Raw genomic sequence first — 20565 nt, 5'->3', positions numbered from 1 at the left:
TAATGCTAACAGACTGAGTGAAGAAACCCAGCAAAGCCTGTCTGTCTAGATTCTTCTCCACCTCTCTGAGCATGTATTTCTTCCTTCTGGGTATGGGGCAGGACCCACCCTGGAATGGGGATCTTATTGACCTATAGTCAAACAAAGTAGGTCGGATAATTTCTTCATGCCTAGTTTTTACACAGACAGGGCAGAGGGAAAGTTAGAGCAATAGTTTTAGGTTTTGTGGCTGGCTTTGGGAGAAAAGGGCTTCAGGTTTCTATGACCTGCATTGGGGAAGAGGGATTCTGGCTTCTATGGCTAGCCCCAGGGGAGAGTGAGGGGCCAGAGACAGGAGGGCAGAAGTTCAGAGAAAAACGTTTGCTTCTGAGGCTTTCATTTTGGGGTGCTGTTTTCTGAACCCCAACAGTTGCCTAATAAATGTTAGCAGTTATTATTGCAACATGGTCACAATGAACTATTCATAGGTGGCCTGCGTAGGGAACCAGCAAAAACAATAAAAAGTAGCATGACAAGGTATTTTATGTGAGGGTTGCAACCGAAATTGTTTTCACTAATTTCTTGTGAACAGTTCTATGCAACCTTTCCTCTAAGAAGTCAATGGCAGTAAAAATGAGACGGTGCTAATGTCAGTTTCAGTCTTTGCTGGCGCCAAATATATGCTGAGCTAAGAATGCCTTCAGACTACCCAGTGTACTCTGGGGTACAGGCCCAATTCTTACTTTTAATGATGGAACAATAGGGGAAAGCCAGTGCACACTGGGAGACCTGAGGAATTACTTGCTTGCTTTTCAGAGGTGTCTCAACCCTGAGCCTGAATCAGCACAGAAACCTCCAGAGAAATAGACATGCTAAAACCAGGTGAAGCAGTGAATCTGAATGAAAGCTGTTGAATGAATGAATGACCACTCACGGTATCTGCAAGGGAGATACTGTGCAGAAGCCACTGAAATGTTACAGTCAGCTTTTCAGTGAACTCTATTCCTTACCAGATACCTGGAAAGTGACAACACCTAAATTTTAAATACATTTATGAATGAGTGGAAGAGGTCTGCCAAGCAATGGCTGTGGTGAGCCAGTTAGGACGTGAATAATGCTTCAGCCAAAGGGTTTGAGGACAGCAGAATTAGAAAGTCAAATATTGATTTTGTAAAAGTTAAACAATGAACTATATGAATTCATCTATGTAAATTAAAATGAATAAATCCAGTATTCAAAATGGGTCCTATTTACACTGTGCTGCCCATAGGTGAGAAGCCACTGTGCCAAAGTGACCCCAAAGGTTTTCCTCCTGATCCACAGTGAGGTGGAAAGAAGAAGGTATGAGCAGGCAGGGAGGGACAGGCAAGGAGTGGCAGTGGGCGCAGGGGGTAGTCACTGATCGGGTGGGCTTCCTCACTCACAGCTGGGGGTCCTACTTTAGTTACTTCACCAAAGGCGAAGGGTAGATTCCCCCATGCAACTAAAGCAAGTGGGCACTAGAGCTGGTGATCGGGACCTTGGCTGTCTTCTACATGAATCCAAAACAGTAGCATTCGTCCACCACGGTGCAACGTGTTAACGTGGGAAAGCCAGTCCTTGCACAAAGGAATTTGCAGTGTGGTGGGAAAGGGACATCTTAGAACTACGCTGGGATCAAAACTATGTCTTTTTCATTCCAAAAGACTTTTTGCTGACCACTTTCTCATGTGCCAGGCTGCCTGTAAATTCCTGTGGGCTTGGGAATCACTAAGGGATGGTCCCATGATGAAGACAGCACTGAGTTTTCTTTTAAATCTCATTTCTAAACAGAAGGGAGGATGTGGGAGTAGAAATAAATGTAAAGAATTCTAGTCCCTTGGGGTGGGTCAGTGAGACAGCCTTGATGGTTGGCGATGGCCAGGGCTGAGCAGGTGGTGGCAGCTACCAAGGGCCGGAGCTGAGCAGGCAGGACACGACTGTGCAGGGTACACAGCAGTCCCAGCTGCCACTGGAGGGAGGTGGCTGCAGAGGGGAAGGAGGTGTGTGGTGGTCACGTTCTAGCACAGACTCGCAAACGCCACCCTCATTCATCCCTCCGCCTCCCAATTGCAGCCTAGTTCCAATCCAGGGAAGAGACAGCACCAAAACCCATTAAAACTCACCACCATTGTTTCTGAACACAGTTAATTAATTTCTTAATTCTATGAATCTACGTATCTTATAAAACCTCTTGAACATGCAATTTAAAACACTGTTGTAAAAAAAATGGCCTGTACAATTATAGTAAAGTATTTGTAGCATCAGTACTCCTATACAATTTTAGTTTGGGGAAATATATACAAAAAGTTTTTTTATTATAAGAGAAGTAGGTGTCTAAATTTTAAAACAAACTAGCTGCAAATGTGCAGAATGTGATTTTTAATCATTTTGTTTTTTTAAATCTAGCACTATGACAGCTATTTTGCTCCTAGTTTTTCAGTGTGACTGGCTGATCCAGATTTTCTCCTTTGGGTGGTATATTTGAGTGTAAGCTGTCACGGCGACCGACAGACGAGCTGATTACAGTGTCCTCCGAGTACAACCAACCAGGGCAGCCAACTGATCGTGCTGCCTCTCAGGTCACGGGACCCTGAATGAAGATAATTACTTCAGGTTCCCGGAGAACAAGGACCCAAATTCCGATATACACAGCTCTTGGCTCTATTGCTGGGGTGGTTTTTCGGGTGTTGAAGGCTCAGGCTAGTGCACGGCAGGACCCGTCCTCCAGCACGTGGGAGGAAAGGCTCGAGGGGCACTGACCATCACAATCCCTGATGACACCAGAAGGTCACATTAGCAAACACAAGAAGGGCCCCTGATTCAGGTTTTGATCAAGTATTTGCTTGAACTCACTGATGCTGGTCCCATCTGCTGCGGAAATTCTCCTTGAAAGAAAAGTCAAAGGCAGAAATCTGTAAAGAGAAAAAGGGCAGCTGCTGGAAATACTGCATGTCGGGAATAAATACTTAGCTTTGTCTCTGGGAAAGAACCCCAAGAATCTATACTTGGAAAATGGAGAAGGCATGCTATAATTTTAACCTTTTTCCCAGCCAGGATGACCAAATACAGTAAAACTGAGTTACTGGATTTCTTACCCTTTCACCCTTCCCGGACCACCTTCTCGGTAGAACTAGGAGAGTCTCGCTGATGCTGCATTGCACAACGTTGGTGGGTGAGCAAGGTCCCCCCTCCGCAAGGCCAGTGTCCCTGCAGCCTCCAGAGTCACGGCCCTGCCCACCCCTGCCACCCCAACCCTTATCAAAAAAGCACCCTCAAAATGTGGAAACCATAATCGTCGCAGCTAGAGAGTGAGCACATGTCAAAGTTTTGTTTAACTTGTTAATAAAGGAATCATTAGGATGACAAAGATGGTTTAAAGAGGATATGGAAACTGGGATTTTATTATATTAGTATATAGCCAGAGAACAAAAGAGAATGATGAAGTAAGATTGGTACATATAAAACAGAAAATACAATCCTTGTATCATCAATTTTTTTATATATTAAATTCTAACTTTATAGAGTTGTAAAATGTCTGGGCCATAATCAATAGTAAATAGTGAGTCAAACAAAGTTACTGCCTTCTATGCGTCAGCAAACTTTTTTTAAAGGGCCAGATAGTAAATGTTTTAGGCGTTGCAAGCCAAAAGGCAAAATCAAAGTTATATATAGTAATTATATAACCATTTAAAAGTTAACCGTTCAAAAATGTAAAAAGTATTCTTAGCTTGCAGGCTGTACAAAAGCAAGTGGCTGGTCGGATTGGCCCACAGGAGGTCCCTGTCTACCAGGTGGGATTGTTACTATTCTGACATGACATTGAAGGTCATGCAGTCAACTTTTCTCCTTCTTTCCAAACATTGGATAATTTTTCTTAAACCATCAATGATTGCCCAGCCTCTCTCTCTGGCCTTTGCTGTTACAGAAAAGTTAGACAAGTAAATGATAATACAATCGTGATTTGGATCCCTCTTCATTCATACACACAGTAAGCAGTTATGGATTATCTGCCGCAAGTCAGACACTGTGATGGCCACCAGGACCCAAAGAGGAATCAACCTCCTCTCTGCCCTCAAGGAGCTAAACGCCTAAGAAGCAAAATAGAAGCACATAGAAAAATCTATAATAGGGTCTGTTAAATACTGTAATCAGAACTGTGAACAGAAATGTTATGGAGCACAGAGGAGGGAGCGATTAATTCTACAGAGGTGAGGGGGTTTCATGGCAGGCTTTGCAGATAGGCAGTGCCACTGGGCTGGGCTTTGGTGTATGATGGTGGTGGGCCCAGGCAGAGAAGGGCAGCGAGGGGGTATTCCAGGAGAGGCAGGAGGGAAATGCAGCCATTTCTGGGAATATCCGGGGTCTTCAGTTATTCCACTGTGATTACAGCTTTGGATACGGAGTAGGGAGCGAAGGGAGCTCAGATTGGAAGAAAGGGAAAGCCAGACTGAGCCGGCTCCATCAAAGCCAGGTTGTCTAAAAACCCCTGTCAAATCTACTGGCATCCACTTTGGTGTCCTATTTCTCTTTCTTTTTGCCCCCCATGAATTATGGTTTTTTAAAATTAAACTTTAATAAAATTTTGGAAAGCTTGAAAAGTTTTCAAAGTTAAGTACTAGACAAGCCTTAAAGTGCTCTCAAGTTTATAAAATAAAAACACAGCTTATCATTCATAAAGTATTGCAAGTCTGGAAAATACTTAGTAAAAATATATAACTAGGTACAAAGGGTAGAACATAGATTAATTTGGGTTTTTTTATTTAAATACAAAAAATAAGGCAAAAGTTAATAAGATCCCTTAAGGATTTAAAAAGACTGCAAACATATTTTGGGGAAAACCAGTTCTAAGGAAATTGACATGAGTTGGATTGATTGACCTGTATCCTATGAAGTCAGTGTCTGGAGGCCAGGGAGAGGCCAGGGCTGAAAGTATACATTTGGGAAACCTCAGCTGAAGCCAGAGAACAAGTAAAAAAAAAAAAATGGCCAGGGCAATGTGCAGGGCAAGAGGTAAAGAGAGCTGGGAATGGAACTCTGAGAAACTCCATCGTTTAATGGAGAGACAGAGGATTGTCAGTAAGGGCAGTCACGAAAGAGCAGTGCGGATGGAGGGAAAGCGGGGGGAGGATGACTCTGCAGAAAGCCACAAAAGAGAAGCAGCAGAAGCCGGGTCCACGATTTCAGCAGCTGCGAGTGAACAAAGGGTGGAGGTGGTGTAAGTGGACCGTTAATCGTCTTTAGAACCCTACAGTGAGGTTGGAAATGGAAAATGAGAAAGTCAACAAGCTCTGGTCACCTCCTGCCTTAGAACTTAGACCAAGGAGCCCTCAGATGTTAGCCTCCTTCCTTTCCAGAAACCAGATGGTTACATTTCAAAGGGATGGCTGGAGGCCCTTAAGAATAACATTCCTTCTTCTCAAATTGTAAAGTGGCAAGAGGCTTTTTAAAACATTTACATCTCAAAGGTGCACAGTAAGAATTTGAAATTATCGGTTTTCTTAACTAACTGCTCTAAGAAAAGGGAGGTCCAGGGCCTGGAGTCAGGATAGAGCCGATCTGAAGTTTAGTGAAGCCAGGGGAACAGGAAGCCTCTCTTGGACAGAGTAGTATTTCTTGTCTATGCCCCCAATTTTATTATATTTACAGGCAGTGCCCGGACAGACTATTTATTTGGTTTCATTTGCAAAATTTGACACAAATTCCAATCAAGTCTTTCTCTTTTCTTTTTCTTTTGCCTAACGTCAGAGTGGGAAAGGAGCTTGTGGTAGCCGTGCTGGGAGGGGGAAATGTTATTCTATCACCACTTTTCAACTAAAGAGAAGAGAGAATTTGAAAAATCTTATGAGATTTCCTGGTGAATATCATTTCCCATTCAGATCAGCATCTGAATTCCTGGGTGTGTCCTCTAAATGAGGGCTAGCAATCCGTTAGGCCAAATAACACCTGCAGAGGTGCAGGCACGTAGGAGAAGCTACACGCTGTTATTACTGCATTTGGTTTGCCATTTACCTTTTGAAAACCCCCTGAATAAATGAATCTGTGATATAAAAAGTATAAACCAGTGTTAGAACTTTCTGTGATTTATCAACTGAAAAACCGAATAAATCACAGCTTGCTCGGTATTCTGCCAGCATCTCCGGCAACTAGAGGCGTCTTTCATTTAGGCTGCTATGAAAATTCTTCAGAAGCATGTAGGGCTTTTGTGCCAGTTAGTTGTGCAGGTTGAAGATTTCAAAAATGCAAAACCACATATAACTTATTCTCTCCTTGAATTCCTAAGAAGCCTCCTCAAAAATGGGCAGCCCTCGAGGCTGGGAAATGGTAAACATTAAAATTAATTACAGTCTGGCACCAGGATGCTTTTGCAAAAATGTGGATCAACAAACTCATTTTCTCTAGAAAATGCGTAATTTCCAAGACTCCCATTTAATCACCAGCTCAGAAATAGTAGATGTCACTCATCACAATATTGACAATAAAACAATGATAATAGCTACTATTAAATGACAGTATTTTTAATCTTAGTAAATATGCAATGTATGTATTTTTCTCCCCATTATATAGATGGAGAAACTGTGTTTCAAAGAGTTATAAGTAATTTACCTTTTACTGGTCACACAAGTGCTGTAGCTGGAATTCAAAGCCAGGTTTGGGTGCCTCTTTCAACCCTACCCTATAGCCTCTTTACAAAAAGAAGTCTTGGCCGGGCGCGGTGGCTCACGCCTGTAATCCTAGCACTCTGGGAGGCCGAGGTGGGCAGATCGTTTAGCTCAGGAGTTCAAGACCAGCCTGAGCAAGAGCGAGACCCCGTCTCTACTAAAAATAGAAAGAAATTATATGGACATCTAAAAATATATATATGGAAGAAATGAGCCGGGCATGCTGGCGCATGCCTGTAGTCCCAGCTACTCGGGAGGCTGAGGCAGGAGGATCTCTTGAGCCCAGGAGTTTGAGGTTGCTGTGAGCTAGGCTGACGCCATGGCACTCTAGCCTGGGCAACAGAGTGAGACTCTGTCTCAAAAAAAAAAAAAAAAAAAAAAAGTCTTACAAACCCTCCAAACTGGATAGACAGAGGCTGTTAAAGTAGAAAATGTCATAACACAGTTCAATTTAATTAATCCTAAATGAATTCTGTTAGTTTCTACACTTCACCAAATGAAATTTCCTATAATATTTTGTCATATTCTTAAAATGCAAAAAAAAAAAAAAAAGTTCACTCCCACAAACAAAAGTCCCAAATGTCAAATGGCCCTTTGATATGCTGGAGCAGTCATAAGAATTATCCTTCCAGGTGATTATCCCCAGCCTCTCCCCTCTCCCTGACCCCTCATCTCCTGCATCCCTCGCCCTGTCTCCTGGGGTTATACTGCTGGCCCTTGGCCTCTTGTGATGCCCATCACTACAGAGTTTCTGTTTAATGCCTGTTTCCACTAGAGAACCTCAACACTAGCTGGACTGCCAGATACATTTCACCCCTCTCCACGGTATCAACCTGTGCCCTCATTCCCACCTCAACCACCCCTTCCAGCTTCCTTAAGATACTCCCGGAGCCCTCTATCCAAATCCTTAATGCAAACCCCTCCACACAAGTCTGGACGTTAGCCCAGCTGCAGGGCCACCTCCCACATCCCCTGATGTCAGAGCTCTCTCTCCACCCTCTGATCCTGGGACATTTAGACCCTCACCCTAACACCAATTCACCCAGAACACCTCTGTTTGGCAGATACGGATAATAGCTGAGAGCTGAGATAATTCTTCAACCTCACGTCCAGGGCAAATGTATATGGGTAGTCACACATCCACTCCTACAAGAAAGGATTACTGAGAGCCTACTATAAACTATTGGTGGTGGTTGTTCTTGAGAGTGGTAGAGAATTAAAATGGAATTCAAAGTGCCTCACATCGCTTGTCCCTCTAAACCAGAAAGAACTCCCATTTCCGAAAATGTGCATTAAGCTGATGGGTGTGGTGCTGGGCTATGGCTATTTATCATTGAATATTCTCACTCTAATCCTACCCTTCAGCAATAAGCCATAAGCAAAACATTTTGGCCAATAACAATAAAATAAGGAAGCAATGAAACAATAAGTTAAATGTATTTTTTTTAATTTTCTTTTAATCATTGAATTGCATCAGCAGTTTTGGAGGTGTCACGAAGCACTCCTGTTGTCTTTATCCTGGTAGAACACCCAGAATGGGAGACTTACATTTGAGTTGGAGAGACAGTAGTGATCACTTGATTTTAAACACTCCATTTTATAGAAGAGCAAGGCGAGATCCGAAGATGCTAACCTATGTTCCCAGGACCACAAACAATTTCTGGGAACCAGGCCTTCCCACCCAGGGTGCTTTCCTGAGGCCTGTTTATTGACAGAATGGATGTGCGGGTCCCCTCCCTCTCAAGGTACAGCCACCCCCACAGTGTTCTCAGGATGTGGGGCAATAAACCCGATGGGCCCGTGTGGAAGGTGAGGTCCCTGTGTTGCATCTCGGATGAACCCTCAGTAGAGGGACATATGTATTCAAATTACTAAGCGCCAAGCCCCAGGCACTACGGAAAAATGACAATTGGACATTGAGAACAGGCTGCCAAGGCCACATTAAGACTTCCTGGACTCTAGGCCCTTTTGCCTTCATGAATGTTAATAACGAGTTAGCAATACTAATTAAGAATATTTTAAAATTATATTTTAAAGCTGCGTGACTATAAAGACAAATATAATCCAGGTTGGATTGTATTAATTTTTTTTCTGCCGATTTTAAAGGAAACATTTTCATAGGCCCCTAAAAGTATGGTGGGCCCTAAAGCTGTGCGTCCCTGCACGTTGCTATTGGTTGTGATGAGTCACTTTGCCATTCTCTGATGCCCCAGGTGAAGGAATGACCCGTCACCTCCTCCTCGCCACTAACAAAACCCTGACCACAAAGCCTCGGTTTCGAGTTAGAGAGAGGAGGGCGAGGCGGCCCGACAGCTGCCCCTGCTGCGGGCGGGAGCGCTCTGGCCACTTTGTGCCGCGGGGCCGCGCGACTCCGGACTCCAGGGCCGCAGCTCTGCCTTTTTGAAACGGGAACAGATGACCCAGGAGTTTCCGCCACATTAGCCCAGCTGTGCAGGCCCGAGCTGCCGCTGCAATCGCGGAGCAATAATGGCTCTATCAGCCGTCCCCCGGAGCTGCTCCCGCTCCCGCTCCCGCTCGCATTCCTTCCAGACCTCGCTTCGCTCCGCCGAGGCGCACGGCACAGTGGGTTTTAAGGCGTCAGAAATCAGTTCGGGCACTTAAAATCGCATTCGCTGAGTCTCGTGCTACTTCTTTTGCAGTGGAGCGCCATCTAGCGAACACTAGGTTTCATCGCATGGGGGAAAACAACAAAACGCCCACAAAAGAGAACCAAAGGGCCCTCAGCCCAGGTGGAGCCTGAATTTTAGACAAGCTGAGCTGAAAGCCCGCCCTTGGCTGGACCCAGACAGGGGAGATGTGTCGCTTTCTGTCCAACACGTGAGCGAGATGATGACAGCGCAAGAGAAGGAGATGATGAAATGATAAAGGTTAGGGAGAGAAAGGCAATCAGTACCCAGCCACTAGGGGACTGGGCAAGCTCATGGGGACGATGTGGGGGTGGGGAGTGGGGCATGAACTTGAGTTAGAGAAATTCCAGTCTGAGATCCTCACTCAGAAGTCTGGCAGACCTGCGGCCCTATTTTCAGGCCTGACAAGCATAAGTGCATTTGGGACCAGAAATGGGATGTTTGAAAAAGAGGCAGACTTGTACCATCAGGGACTTCTGACCTCCAGGAATTTATAAACTTCTTGATGACAAGACCATAATCTTTTTAACTTTAACTGTAAAATGCCTCAATGTGTTCCCTGCAGCCAGGGGACATTGATTTAAATGCTTTTTGATCACATGATGAAGAGCTGAGAAACATCCTTCCTCAGTCAGCCAACTGGGAATGCTTTTCAGCTCCTTTGAAATGCATAAAGGAGACATTATATAAGCAAATCCAGGGGAGAAACTGATAGATAAAATGCACTTACACTGAAAATCTCAGAATGATACAAATATTTCCAAGCCCTACATGGCAGCTCGCATATTTCAAACCATGTTCGTGGCTGTCACATTTGAACACCAGAAAAAATGATTTGGAGCCACCGTGCTGTCAGACTGTACTTTCTACAAGAAACATTCTGCCTCTGCCTCATGACAGGGTGGTGGCAGACAGTGGTTTTGAGCTTCTGTTTAGTTATTCAAAGGAAAGCACTCATAGACGTCTGATCTGTCAGCTGATCAAAGTGGAGATGCTGGTGTGGAGGGGGCCTCACTTTTCCCCACCCCCTATTGGCCCCTTGGAGCCCTGAGGTGTCTCCTGAAAACCTCTTATTTGAAAACCACTAGAATGATGTAAAAAGCCAAACATTGTAAACAGACAGGTATGAATGTTAACCTTGGGTCATACTAGCTAAAATGGGCTTCAATTTTCTCGCCTATGAAAATGATGTCAGAAATATCTATACGGATTTGGGAGATGGTTGTGAATGTTAATGAAGACACATATTTAACGTGCCTGGCACAGTGCCAAACACAAAATGACCCCTGGTAAAGGTGAGCTCCCTGTCTATAAAAATAATTGCCCTTGCTACTCCTGGTGAAGCTGGAGATTCAGGCTCATGGTCCCTCCTGGGGACACTTCAGGTACAAGGCCTGAACTGGAATGACATGCATGCTCTGACCACAGCCAGAATCCACATGGGATGCTAAGAACCAGGCCAGGACCTCTAGGTGCCAGGATGGATGTGGACCTTTTCTACCAACTAGAAGCTACCGACACTGCTTGACTGGCCAAGGCCAAGTGCCCTGGGCTGACTCTGTGGAGAGATTGTCAAATCTGCTCTGCAGAAGAGCTGTCCACATGGATGAAGAATAGAAAATTAAGTAAATTTGTCAGCAATTATAGTAAGCCCAGAGGATACCCCAAACCATACTAGGTATTTATTGAATGTGGCCCATACAGGCTCATGGTAAAACCTCTCTATAGTGTCAACCATAAAAATAATCTGTTTAAAGGGGATTTAAGCAAGTCCAGAAAGCTAAAGCAATTATAGACCAATTAGTCTACACACCAATCATGAGGATTTCACTTCTTCAGATCCACTAACAAATTTGATTATTGCTTGAAAATATTCTCCTAGAAAATGGCATCTACTTTTCTCCTTCCTAATTTGTTCACTCAAGTCTACATAATGTGTAGATTATTGACCAAATCAAGAGCAAAAAGTGGGAATTTCAGACTAATTTGTTCTATACAAATGCTTGGGGGTATGTCAAGGAAGAGACAAATATTTGTATGGCCTATCCAGGAATGAGTCCATCATTCTCAGGAGAAATGTCTTTGGGATATGACAAAGAAACAAAATGATAATCACATCGGGAAAGCTTTGCTTAAGAAGGTCCTGCAAGGTAAACATTCATTCATCATATTAATAGAACCAATCTTTTCTCTTCTGTCTCTTTCATGGCTCTTCCTCCCCAGAATTAACCCTCATCCAATTCTCAGTCCTTGCCTAAAGCCCAAACTTTCAGTTGTCCCTTGAAAAATGACATGTAAATAAAGAGGGTCATCCAAATACGTAGGGGAAATATTTTTAGGGTAATAAGAATTGCTTCTCAAATTAATGTTGTAAATATGGTCCCCTCTGTTTTGACTTTATCTGCAATTGCCTTCACTTGCCATATTAGGAGACAGTCCAACAGTTCTCCCTTGGGGCTCTTCCCTTCCCTGGAACTTCTCACACAGTCCACAAAGTGGTAAGAGTGAGACCCGTCGAAGGACTTGAGCACAAGGAGGCATGATGTGGGCAACTATGAGCCTCACTGGCTTTCAGCTCTAATTTGCTCACTTTACTCCTCATCTGTAAAGTGAGCAAATGGGTCGAGAAAGTCTCTAAAATACCTCCTAGCTCTAAAATTCTATCTGAAATGTAAAATTTTAAATATGGATAAAATAAAAATCTAAAACAATGAGCTGGTCTGAAATTCTTAGTACTGAAGGTTTTGAAAGACCAAGTTGATATTTGTTGAATGAATGAATGTTGTCTTAGTTGTCTTAGTAACCCATGAAGTCATAGACAGCAAACAAAACGTAAGCTCAGTGGTTTAAAGTTTCCTGCTTCTCTGTAGACTGGTCCTAAATAAATAACATGGGGAAAGCAAGTATTTCATTAGCTGGTTGCATTTATTCTTCAAATATACATAATTCAGGACCCCCAAATTTGGATAAATTCATTTCTCCAACGATGTCTTACTGTGTACTATGCAGCTTTACTGATGCATAGACTATTCCTGGCTGGACTAAAGGAAATTATGGTAAAATATAAATATATACTTTCATGGAGAAACTCTTTTGGTTATCACATATTTCCTATTCCTCCTCAGAGCCGCAGAATCTGTGCATTCATCAGCTTTCCAAGTTAAATATATTTCTCCATTGCAGGGAAAAGGAAATGGAACCTCTGACTATTCCCTCTCAGCTTCGGTTTTCAAGACTACAGTTCTCAGTGTAAACTTGCTGACAGCTGTTATTTACTAAACCAGGCCCTGGACGTGAAATCACCTGGGTTGTCAATGAGAATTTGAGTTATTTCCTAAACAGTGACAAGGATCCCTTAACTAACATGCCAGCTTTGGGAACTGTGAGGCGGGGAAAGCCAGTTCACATTATCCAGGCCTGATTGTCCAAAAGGGATCCACAAGTGGCAGAAAATACAATTTCACATAAGTTGTATTTTGGCAGACCTACCTTGCTGAGAGACCCCAAAATGTATTTTTCAAGGACCTGCTCGTGGCCAAACATTTGCACTGGTCCCACCGACCTCCCTCACTTTACCATCTTCCACCACAAGGAGGCGCTGGATCAGAACAGTGAACAAAGTGGTTCCTTGAAATTCCACCCATCCTCACACACAAGTTTCTGTGGTCAGTATATTTAGCAAAGCAGCTGACTACTTTCTCTGCTTGAAGATTCACAATAGACATTAGTGTATTAATGACCCTAAAAGGTTTAAAAGTAGAAAGAGAAGAGGATGCGGTTGGAGGGAGAAAGAGGGCAAGGGAAAGAGAGAGAAGAAACCTGTTATATTTATTTCACACAGTGTTTTTAAAAACATATTTAGCTACTGAACTTTTTATTATAAAACTTATTCAATCGTGCTGAATTAGAGTTCAGCAAATGTTCCCACTAGGGAAATATTAGAACAGATGATCTCTGAAGTCATCCTATTTCTAAAAATTCTAAGTTCTATTTACATATCTTCTAAAGCACAATTCTGATCATACCCTTCCTTTGCTCAAAAATCCTCTGTGGCTCCCACCTGCCTGTAAAGTCCAAATTCCTTAGCATGGCATTCAGATATTGGCTTTAACTTACCTTTCCAGTCTTACTTAGTTCCCTTCCTTCCCACCCACAAGTCTCTGCTCCTTCCTAACTGGGTTTCCCCTGTTCCTGCCTCATATTTCTGTTGTTTTCCCACCTCTGTGCTTCTGCTCACGCTGCTGTCCGCAGTTGGAATGCTTTGCCCAGTCTTCGCATGTACAAATGCAACCCACTTTAAATGCTCAGTTCAAAGCAATCCCCTCCATGATCTCTTCTCTAAATTTATCTTCTTTAGAACTTATTTAGAGCTCTTGTACTGGACAAGTTATCGGGCTTCTTATATAGAATTATCTGTATACATATCTTACTTCCCCTAAACTTCTTAGAAAAAATGGTCTTATATATGGTTGGCTATTCTCTAGTTCCTTGCACATAATAGATGCTTATTAAAAGATCAATCTGAAGTGTAAATGGCTGATGTGATTAAACAGGAAACCACCCCAGGGCAGAAAGAACAATGGTCTGATGACAAGAGGACTGTGCTGGTTCTGCCATTAGCACTTGGGGACTCCAGCCATTTGTTTCTCTGCTGAGAGCTGAATGTGCTCAGCTCGACAAGGACAAGGAAGGGCAGACAGGGGCCACTGGCCTTCCAGAGCTAAATATTCTGAGATTTTCTTGATTTCTGATCTACTTCCCAAAGAATTTGAGACAACCCTGTAGGATTAAGACAGAATAAAATAGAAAAATTAATGACAAGAAAGAAGAGAAGGTACTTTTTAATAGGGAAGAAACAGTTAATATAAGAGAATGAATCTCTAACATTAGGATCTTAGCAACAGACTAAGAGGAATTTACTTTTTTTTTAATTAGGAAATCATTCTGAGTTCTCAATACTGTCCACATAAATGACTGACTACTTTCCTACTTTATAAATGCTTACTTAAAAAAAAAACCAACAAACAAAAATAATTTAATTCTCTAATGCTATGGTTATCAAAATGGTTTCCTGTATCAGATGCATCAGCATCACCTAGAATCTCTTTAGAAATATAAATTCTCAGACCCCATTCCTCCTGCATCAGGAACTCCGAGGGTGTGGCTCAGGAGTCTGTTTTAACAAGGCCTCCAGGTGATTGTGAGGAACACTAAAGTTTGCACATAATTGCATTTAGAACTAAATATATCACCTGTGTCTATACACCCATTTTTTTTTTTTTTTCAAAGATACAGAGTGTCATTCTCTTTTCTCTTCTGTCTGATATTACTACCGTATAACCTACTCCAAAATGGGGCGATGGTAGATGTACCTGGTGTCTTGCCTTTGACAGCTGCGAGTTTCACTGCTTAGATGTCCATGCACTCATTAAAATCTGCCCCATCTCTTACAGCTGATCAAGCAGATCCCTGCAAATTCTTGGCCTGTGGTGAATTTGCCCAGTGTGTAAAGAATGAGCGGACTGAGGAAGCGGAGTGTCGCTGCAGACCGGGGTATGAGAGCCAGGGGCACCGAGATGGCCTGGACCCAGGCCTTTGTGCCCCTGGCACAGAGGAATGCGAGGTCATCCAGGGAAAGGGAGCTCCATGCAGGTAGGTCAAGCACACTGACTTCACAGACCCAAAAAGGTCATTACTTGTACTTCCGAGAAACGATCATTAGAATAAATTCATATGGTTCTTTAAAACCGTGGTTCTCAAACTTCAGTGAGCATCAGAATCATCCAGAAGAGGGCTTGCTAAAACAACATAGCTGGGCCCTGCTATGCTCTGTCTCTGATTCAGTAGGTCTGGGTAGGGCTCAGGTGAGGCTGATGCTGCAGGCCCAAGGACCACACTTTGAGAGCCTGCTCTAGGCTTTTCAGCAGCATTTCCTTAAGAACAACAGGAGAGGAAGAATGAACCCATATCAGCTTTCAAAGACAGCATATAGCCGGGCGCGGTGGCTCAGGCCTGTAATCCTAGCCCTCTGAGAGGCCGAGACAGGCAGATGGTCTGAGCTCAGGAGTTCGAGACCAGCCTGAGCAAGAGTGAGACCCTGTCTCTACTAAAAAACAGAAAGAAATTAACCGGACAACTAAAAATATGTAGAAAAAAATTAGCCAGGCATGGTGGCACATGCCTGTAGTCGTCCTAGCTACTCGGGAGGCTGAGGCAGGAGGATTGCTTGAGCCCAGGAGCTTGAGGTTGCTGTGAGCTAGGCTGATGCCACGGCACTCTAGTCCGGGCAACAGAGTGAGACTCTGCTTCCAAAAAAAGAGACAGAATACTTGGTCTACTACCTTAATGGGGAGAGAATAAAATTTGATTTTTTTCACCTGTTTGCAAACATAATAGCTTTCATCATAAGAAAGCTAGAAAATATAGATTATGAGAAAGAAAGAAAAAAATCCTGTTCAATTCATCACATTAACTATTATCTTTTGGTGTCCATGTTTATACAGAATTGATTTATATAGAATTTTCTAAAGCACAATAGAATCAGACCAACTTCTTGTTTTATAGTCAGCTTTTTCTGCTTTGAACATTTCCTCATGTCATGAAATATTTTCTGTAGTATCATTTTTAATGATTACATATTAGTCCATTCTCTAGATGTGTTATGATGTGTTTAATCAATTCTTCATTTCCAGACACAGATAGGTTAAGAGTTTTTTTTTTTTTGACAGAGTCTAGCTCTGTCACCTGGGCTAGAGTGCAGTGGTCTTATCATAGCTCACTGCAACCTCAAACTCCTGGGCTCAAGCAATTCTCCTGCCTCACCCTCCTGAGTAGCTGGGACTACAGGCACGTGCCACCATGACCAGCTAATTTTTCTATTTTTTGTAGAGACGGGGGCTTGATCTTGCCCAGGCTGGTCTTGAACTTCTGGCCTCAAGCAATCCTCTTGCCTTGGCCTCCCAGATGCTAGGATTACAGCATGAGCCACACCCAACCAAGAGAAGTTCTTTAGAAGGAGGCAAAGGAGGCAATATATAATTTGCTTTCTATTCACAAACCAGACTTCAGGGTGTAGGTGGCCTTATGAACAAACAGGGAACAGGAAGGTTTCTATAAAATACAACCTATATTATTGACAAAGGATGAACATCTATAATAATAACAGTGCCTATGTTTCAGTAAAGACAAATATCCTAATACTAAAATGAGCAAAAGATACAGAGGTGCAATTCATAGAAGAAACCCAAATGATCAACAAGATGTAGATATGCTCAATCTCACTATAACTCGGGGAAACTCAAAATCAATAAGGAGATAACATTTGTTGCTTGAGAGTTTGGCAAAAGAAGGTTGATGATATTCAGTGTGGATAACACAGAGGAAAACTATTCTATCAAGCATTTCTGGTGGATGCACAAATTGGAAAAGACTTTTTTCAAGAGAAATTTGTTAATATCTATAGAATAAAATTTTAAATTTGACTGAGGTACTCTACTTTTAGACAATTATTCCTATAAAAACAGTTGCACCTGTGCACTAAGATACGTGCACAAAAATCTTCACAGCATCACTCCTTTGAATCATGAAACAATTGTATAGCCCGTCAATAGGGGAATAGTTAAATAATCTAGAGTGTAATATATTAATATTACTATGGAACACAGTAGCTAGAAGCAATAATACAGCTCTACTGCAGCTGCCATGGGAGGGGAAACAAGACACATTAAGTGAGAAAGCAAATTGCAATATAATAGATCCTGTGTATGTAATAAATTAATAAAAAACTATGTACTTATATTAGGTTCGACCATATGGCATTGACATTTTGTCAGTCACAAATCATCAAATATGGGCAGTTTTGTATGGTTCAGTCTAATATGTAAGTAAATACATAGTAAACATGTGAAATAATAGATACACATAACTGTCATTCCAGTTAACAATGGAAAGGAGTGGAATTGGGTCCAGGTTTTTTAATAAAGAGAATATGTTCACATATCATTTGCGTAATTTTTTAACGGTTTTCTTTAGACTAGTCAAGTGCAGCAGTGAGAAGGGGGAAGAGTAGTACAAGGAGTTGGATCTGTAACTGACTGTAAACAATCAGTGGAGACTAGGAAGGAAGGTAGGAGAGAAGGGAGGAAGGGAGGGAAGTGGGCAAGTGAAGGGAAGATTCTCAGTTGCTTTTCAGGGGAAACAGAGAAATCCCCATACCACCCCAATTCTGCCCTTTTCAATTGCCTGACTAAATGTTCTTTTTTATATGTTAAGTGTTAAGCCCTGATACCCTCAGGATGAGGACAAACCCCTGTTGCCCCCAGGAGCTATAATACTTCAGACACTCTCGGTGGAGAAGAAACAGGAGCTCGGTGGTGCTCTGAAGGTCCCTCTGGGATCCCTCTCCAATCAGTTATTTCAGTTCCTCACAAGAAGCCATCATTTGTGATGACACTTTGCTTATATGAGGATCAGCTGATAACTTAAAACGTAATTAACCATAGATTAGACACCAGTTAAAATTAGAGGCTTTAAATTAGACCCAAGTTCAAGTTAGAGCTCTGCCCCTAACCAGGTGTGACTTTGAGCCATATTTCCCTACCCCGGCTTTAAGCTTCAAATTTCTCCTTTATATAATGGGGATAATGGGAATAAATTCATGAGTTTACGGAAGGAATAAATTAGATACCCCTCAGTGTCAACTATTTAGCTACTAGCGTATTGGAGCTGTTTATATCAACAAAGGGCAGCCCAGTGAGGAAAAACTGAGATTCCCTCCCTGGCACTTAAACCTAAACTCAGAAGCAAATCTGTTGCAACACTAAGTGTTGTAACTTTGAAAACAGCATTCTCTAAAGCACCATATACTTGGCTGCATTTCTGTTACTCTGCCTGCAAGTGAGGAGATGGGAAAATGATAGTGAGGGCAAGTGCCTTACTGAGATTAGTCCACTGACACACAAAGAGCAGCTTCAGCTGATTCAGTTATTTGCCGTTCTGCTGTGAAGTCATTGTCGTTCATTACATTTTCATTCTATTCTTTTCCTCCGTTCAATATTTATGACTATACTTCATATGTTTTTCATTTTCCTCCATTTTAGATGTTCTATACATAGATTCTGTTGTACCAGGAACTTACTTGGAACTTGTCTTTTTGGTGTAATGAGTTTGACTTTTATTAATCACAATTATCATTACACATACACAAAAAATGCAAATCTAGATCTAACAGTAAATTATTTATGACTTTTCCTCTTCAGATCTAAAAATTTACACTTTTGTCCTTTAACTTAATAGCCCTAATGTGTTCTCTGTGACGTTATTGATAATAATGAAAATCATTTCTACATATAGGGGCCAGATTAAATGATCGTACAAAGTGACATTTATGAGGATATTTTAATAACATGGAAGGACTTGTTATAACTACAGGTCACGAGGTCACTTACGTGCTAACCTAGATGGGGAAAGTGGGTCCATTTTTTCCCTGCAGATGACTATTAACTAATTCCCTTGGGAGGTTGCGGTGGGGTTGGAGTTTAATATAGTCTAATCCAGTTCTTTAAACTTCATCTGATTAATAATTTGAGCAATCACTTTCAGCAACACAGTTCCCTTGGAATATAGAGGGAGTGTGGCTTTCCAGGCCTCACCAGGTTCTTTGGAAAGTTTCTAGTCCCATAGTCCCCTCACCTGTGACCTCTGAGCTCTGATCCCAGCTATCTGCGCCTTCCCCTGTCGTCTCAGAGCCTCCGTATCTCCCAAACAGGACGAATATAGGAACCAAAATGCTGCCTTAGCGGGTGGGAGGGAGAAAAAAGAAACTTGTTCCTCAACCTCCTTCAACTATCCCTCTCTCCCCTCTCCCCTGCCTTCTTCCCGTCAAGCACTGGGACTGAGATAGGATTTTCCCTCCTTCCCCCTTTCCCTGAAACTAAAATAAGACAGAATGTTGGGAGAAAGAAAACAGTCTACTGATAAGGGAACATGTATAGGAAGGTATCCCCCAAATATTAGACCCATTTTATAATGTAAAGAGGAAAAACATGAAGTGCAAAATGTGTATACACTTATCAACAGAAATTATAAAACATCTATGTAGAAAAGTCTGGAAATAGGCTGGGCGCGGTGGCTCACGCCTGTAATCCTAGCACTCTGGGAGGCCCAGGCGGGTGGATCGCTCAAGGTCAGGAGTGTGAGACCAGCCTGAGCAAGGGCGAGACCCCGTCTCTACTAAAAATAGAAAGAAATTATCTGGCCAACTAAAAAAATATACATAGAAAAAATTAGCTGGGCATGGTGGTATGTGCCTGTAGTCCCAGCCACTTGGGAGGCTGAGGCAGTAGGATCGCTTAAGCCCAGGAGTTTGAGGTTGCTGTGAGCTAGGCTGACACCACGGCACTCTAGCCTGGGCAACAGAGTGAGACTCTGTCTCAAAAAAAAAAAAAAAAAAAAAAAAAGAAAGAAAGAAAAGTCTGGAAATAATATACATCAAATTTAAAAATACATTTTAATTTTTAAAAAAATTTAATTGACACATACTGAACATATTTATGGGGTACAATGTGATGTTTTGATACATGTATACATTGTGTAATGATAAAAATCAGGGTAATTTAGAATATGTTACCTCAAATATTTATTTCTTTCCAGTGAGAACATTCAAAATCCTCTCTTCTAGCTATTTTGAAATACACATTATTGTAAACTATAGTCACCCTACTGTAGGAGATGACACCAGAACTTAATCTTCCTACCTAATTGTAACTTTGTACCCATTGACCAATCTCTCCCCATTCCCCCCTGCCCCCACCATCCTATCCCCAGTCTGTGGTAACTGCTATTCTATTTTCTATTTCTAAGAGATCAACTTTTTAGACTCCACATATGAGTGTGGTATGTGTCTTTCTGAGTCTGGGCTAATTTCACTTAACATAGTGTTTTCCAGGTTCATCTATGTTGTCGCAAATGACAGGATTTCATTCATTTTTATGGCTGAATTGTATTCCACTGTGTATATATCACACATTTTCTTTATCCATTCATTTGTTGATGGACACTTGGGTTGATTCTACAGCTTGAGTATTATGAATAGTGTTGCAATATGCATGAGAGTGCAGATACCGCTTTGATGTACTGATTTCGTTTCCTTTGGATATATACCCGTGGTGGGACTGCTGGATCATATATGGTAGCTCTATGTTGAATTTTTTGAAGAACATACATACTGTTTTCCATAATGGCTGTACTAATTTACATTC

General features: G+C 42.1%; 1 protein-coding gene across 2 annotated transcripts in view; it reads left to right on the top strand.

The window, feature by feature from the left end:
* Positions 1-20565, top strand: part of IMPG1 (interphotoreceptor matrix proteoglycan 1) — a 127711-nt gene that overhangs the window by 104713 nt on the left and 2433 nt on the right. For both annotated transcript variants that reach the window (XM_069488552.1, XM_069488551.1), the window contains one exon: positions 14761-14959. In XM_069488552.1, the coding sequence (XP_069344653.1) occupies positions 14761-14959 (199 nt within the window). The remainder of the gene's footprint in view (positions 1-14760; positions 14960-20565) is intronic.

The sequence above is a fragment of the Eulemur rufifrons genome, chromosome 15 (genome assembly GCF_041146395.1).
Source record: "Eulemur rufifrons isolate Redbay chromosome 15, OSU_ERuf_1, whole genome shotgun sequence".
NCBI classification, from domain to species: domain Eukaryota; kingdom Metazoa; phylum Chordata; class Mammalia; order Primates; family Lemuridae; genus Eulemur; species Eulemur rufifrons.
This window is presented reverse-complemented; position numbering and strand designations above follow the sequence as displayed.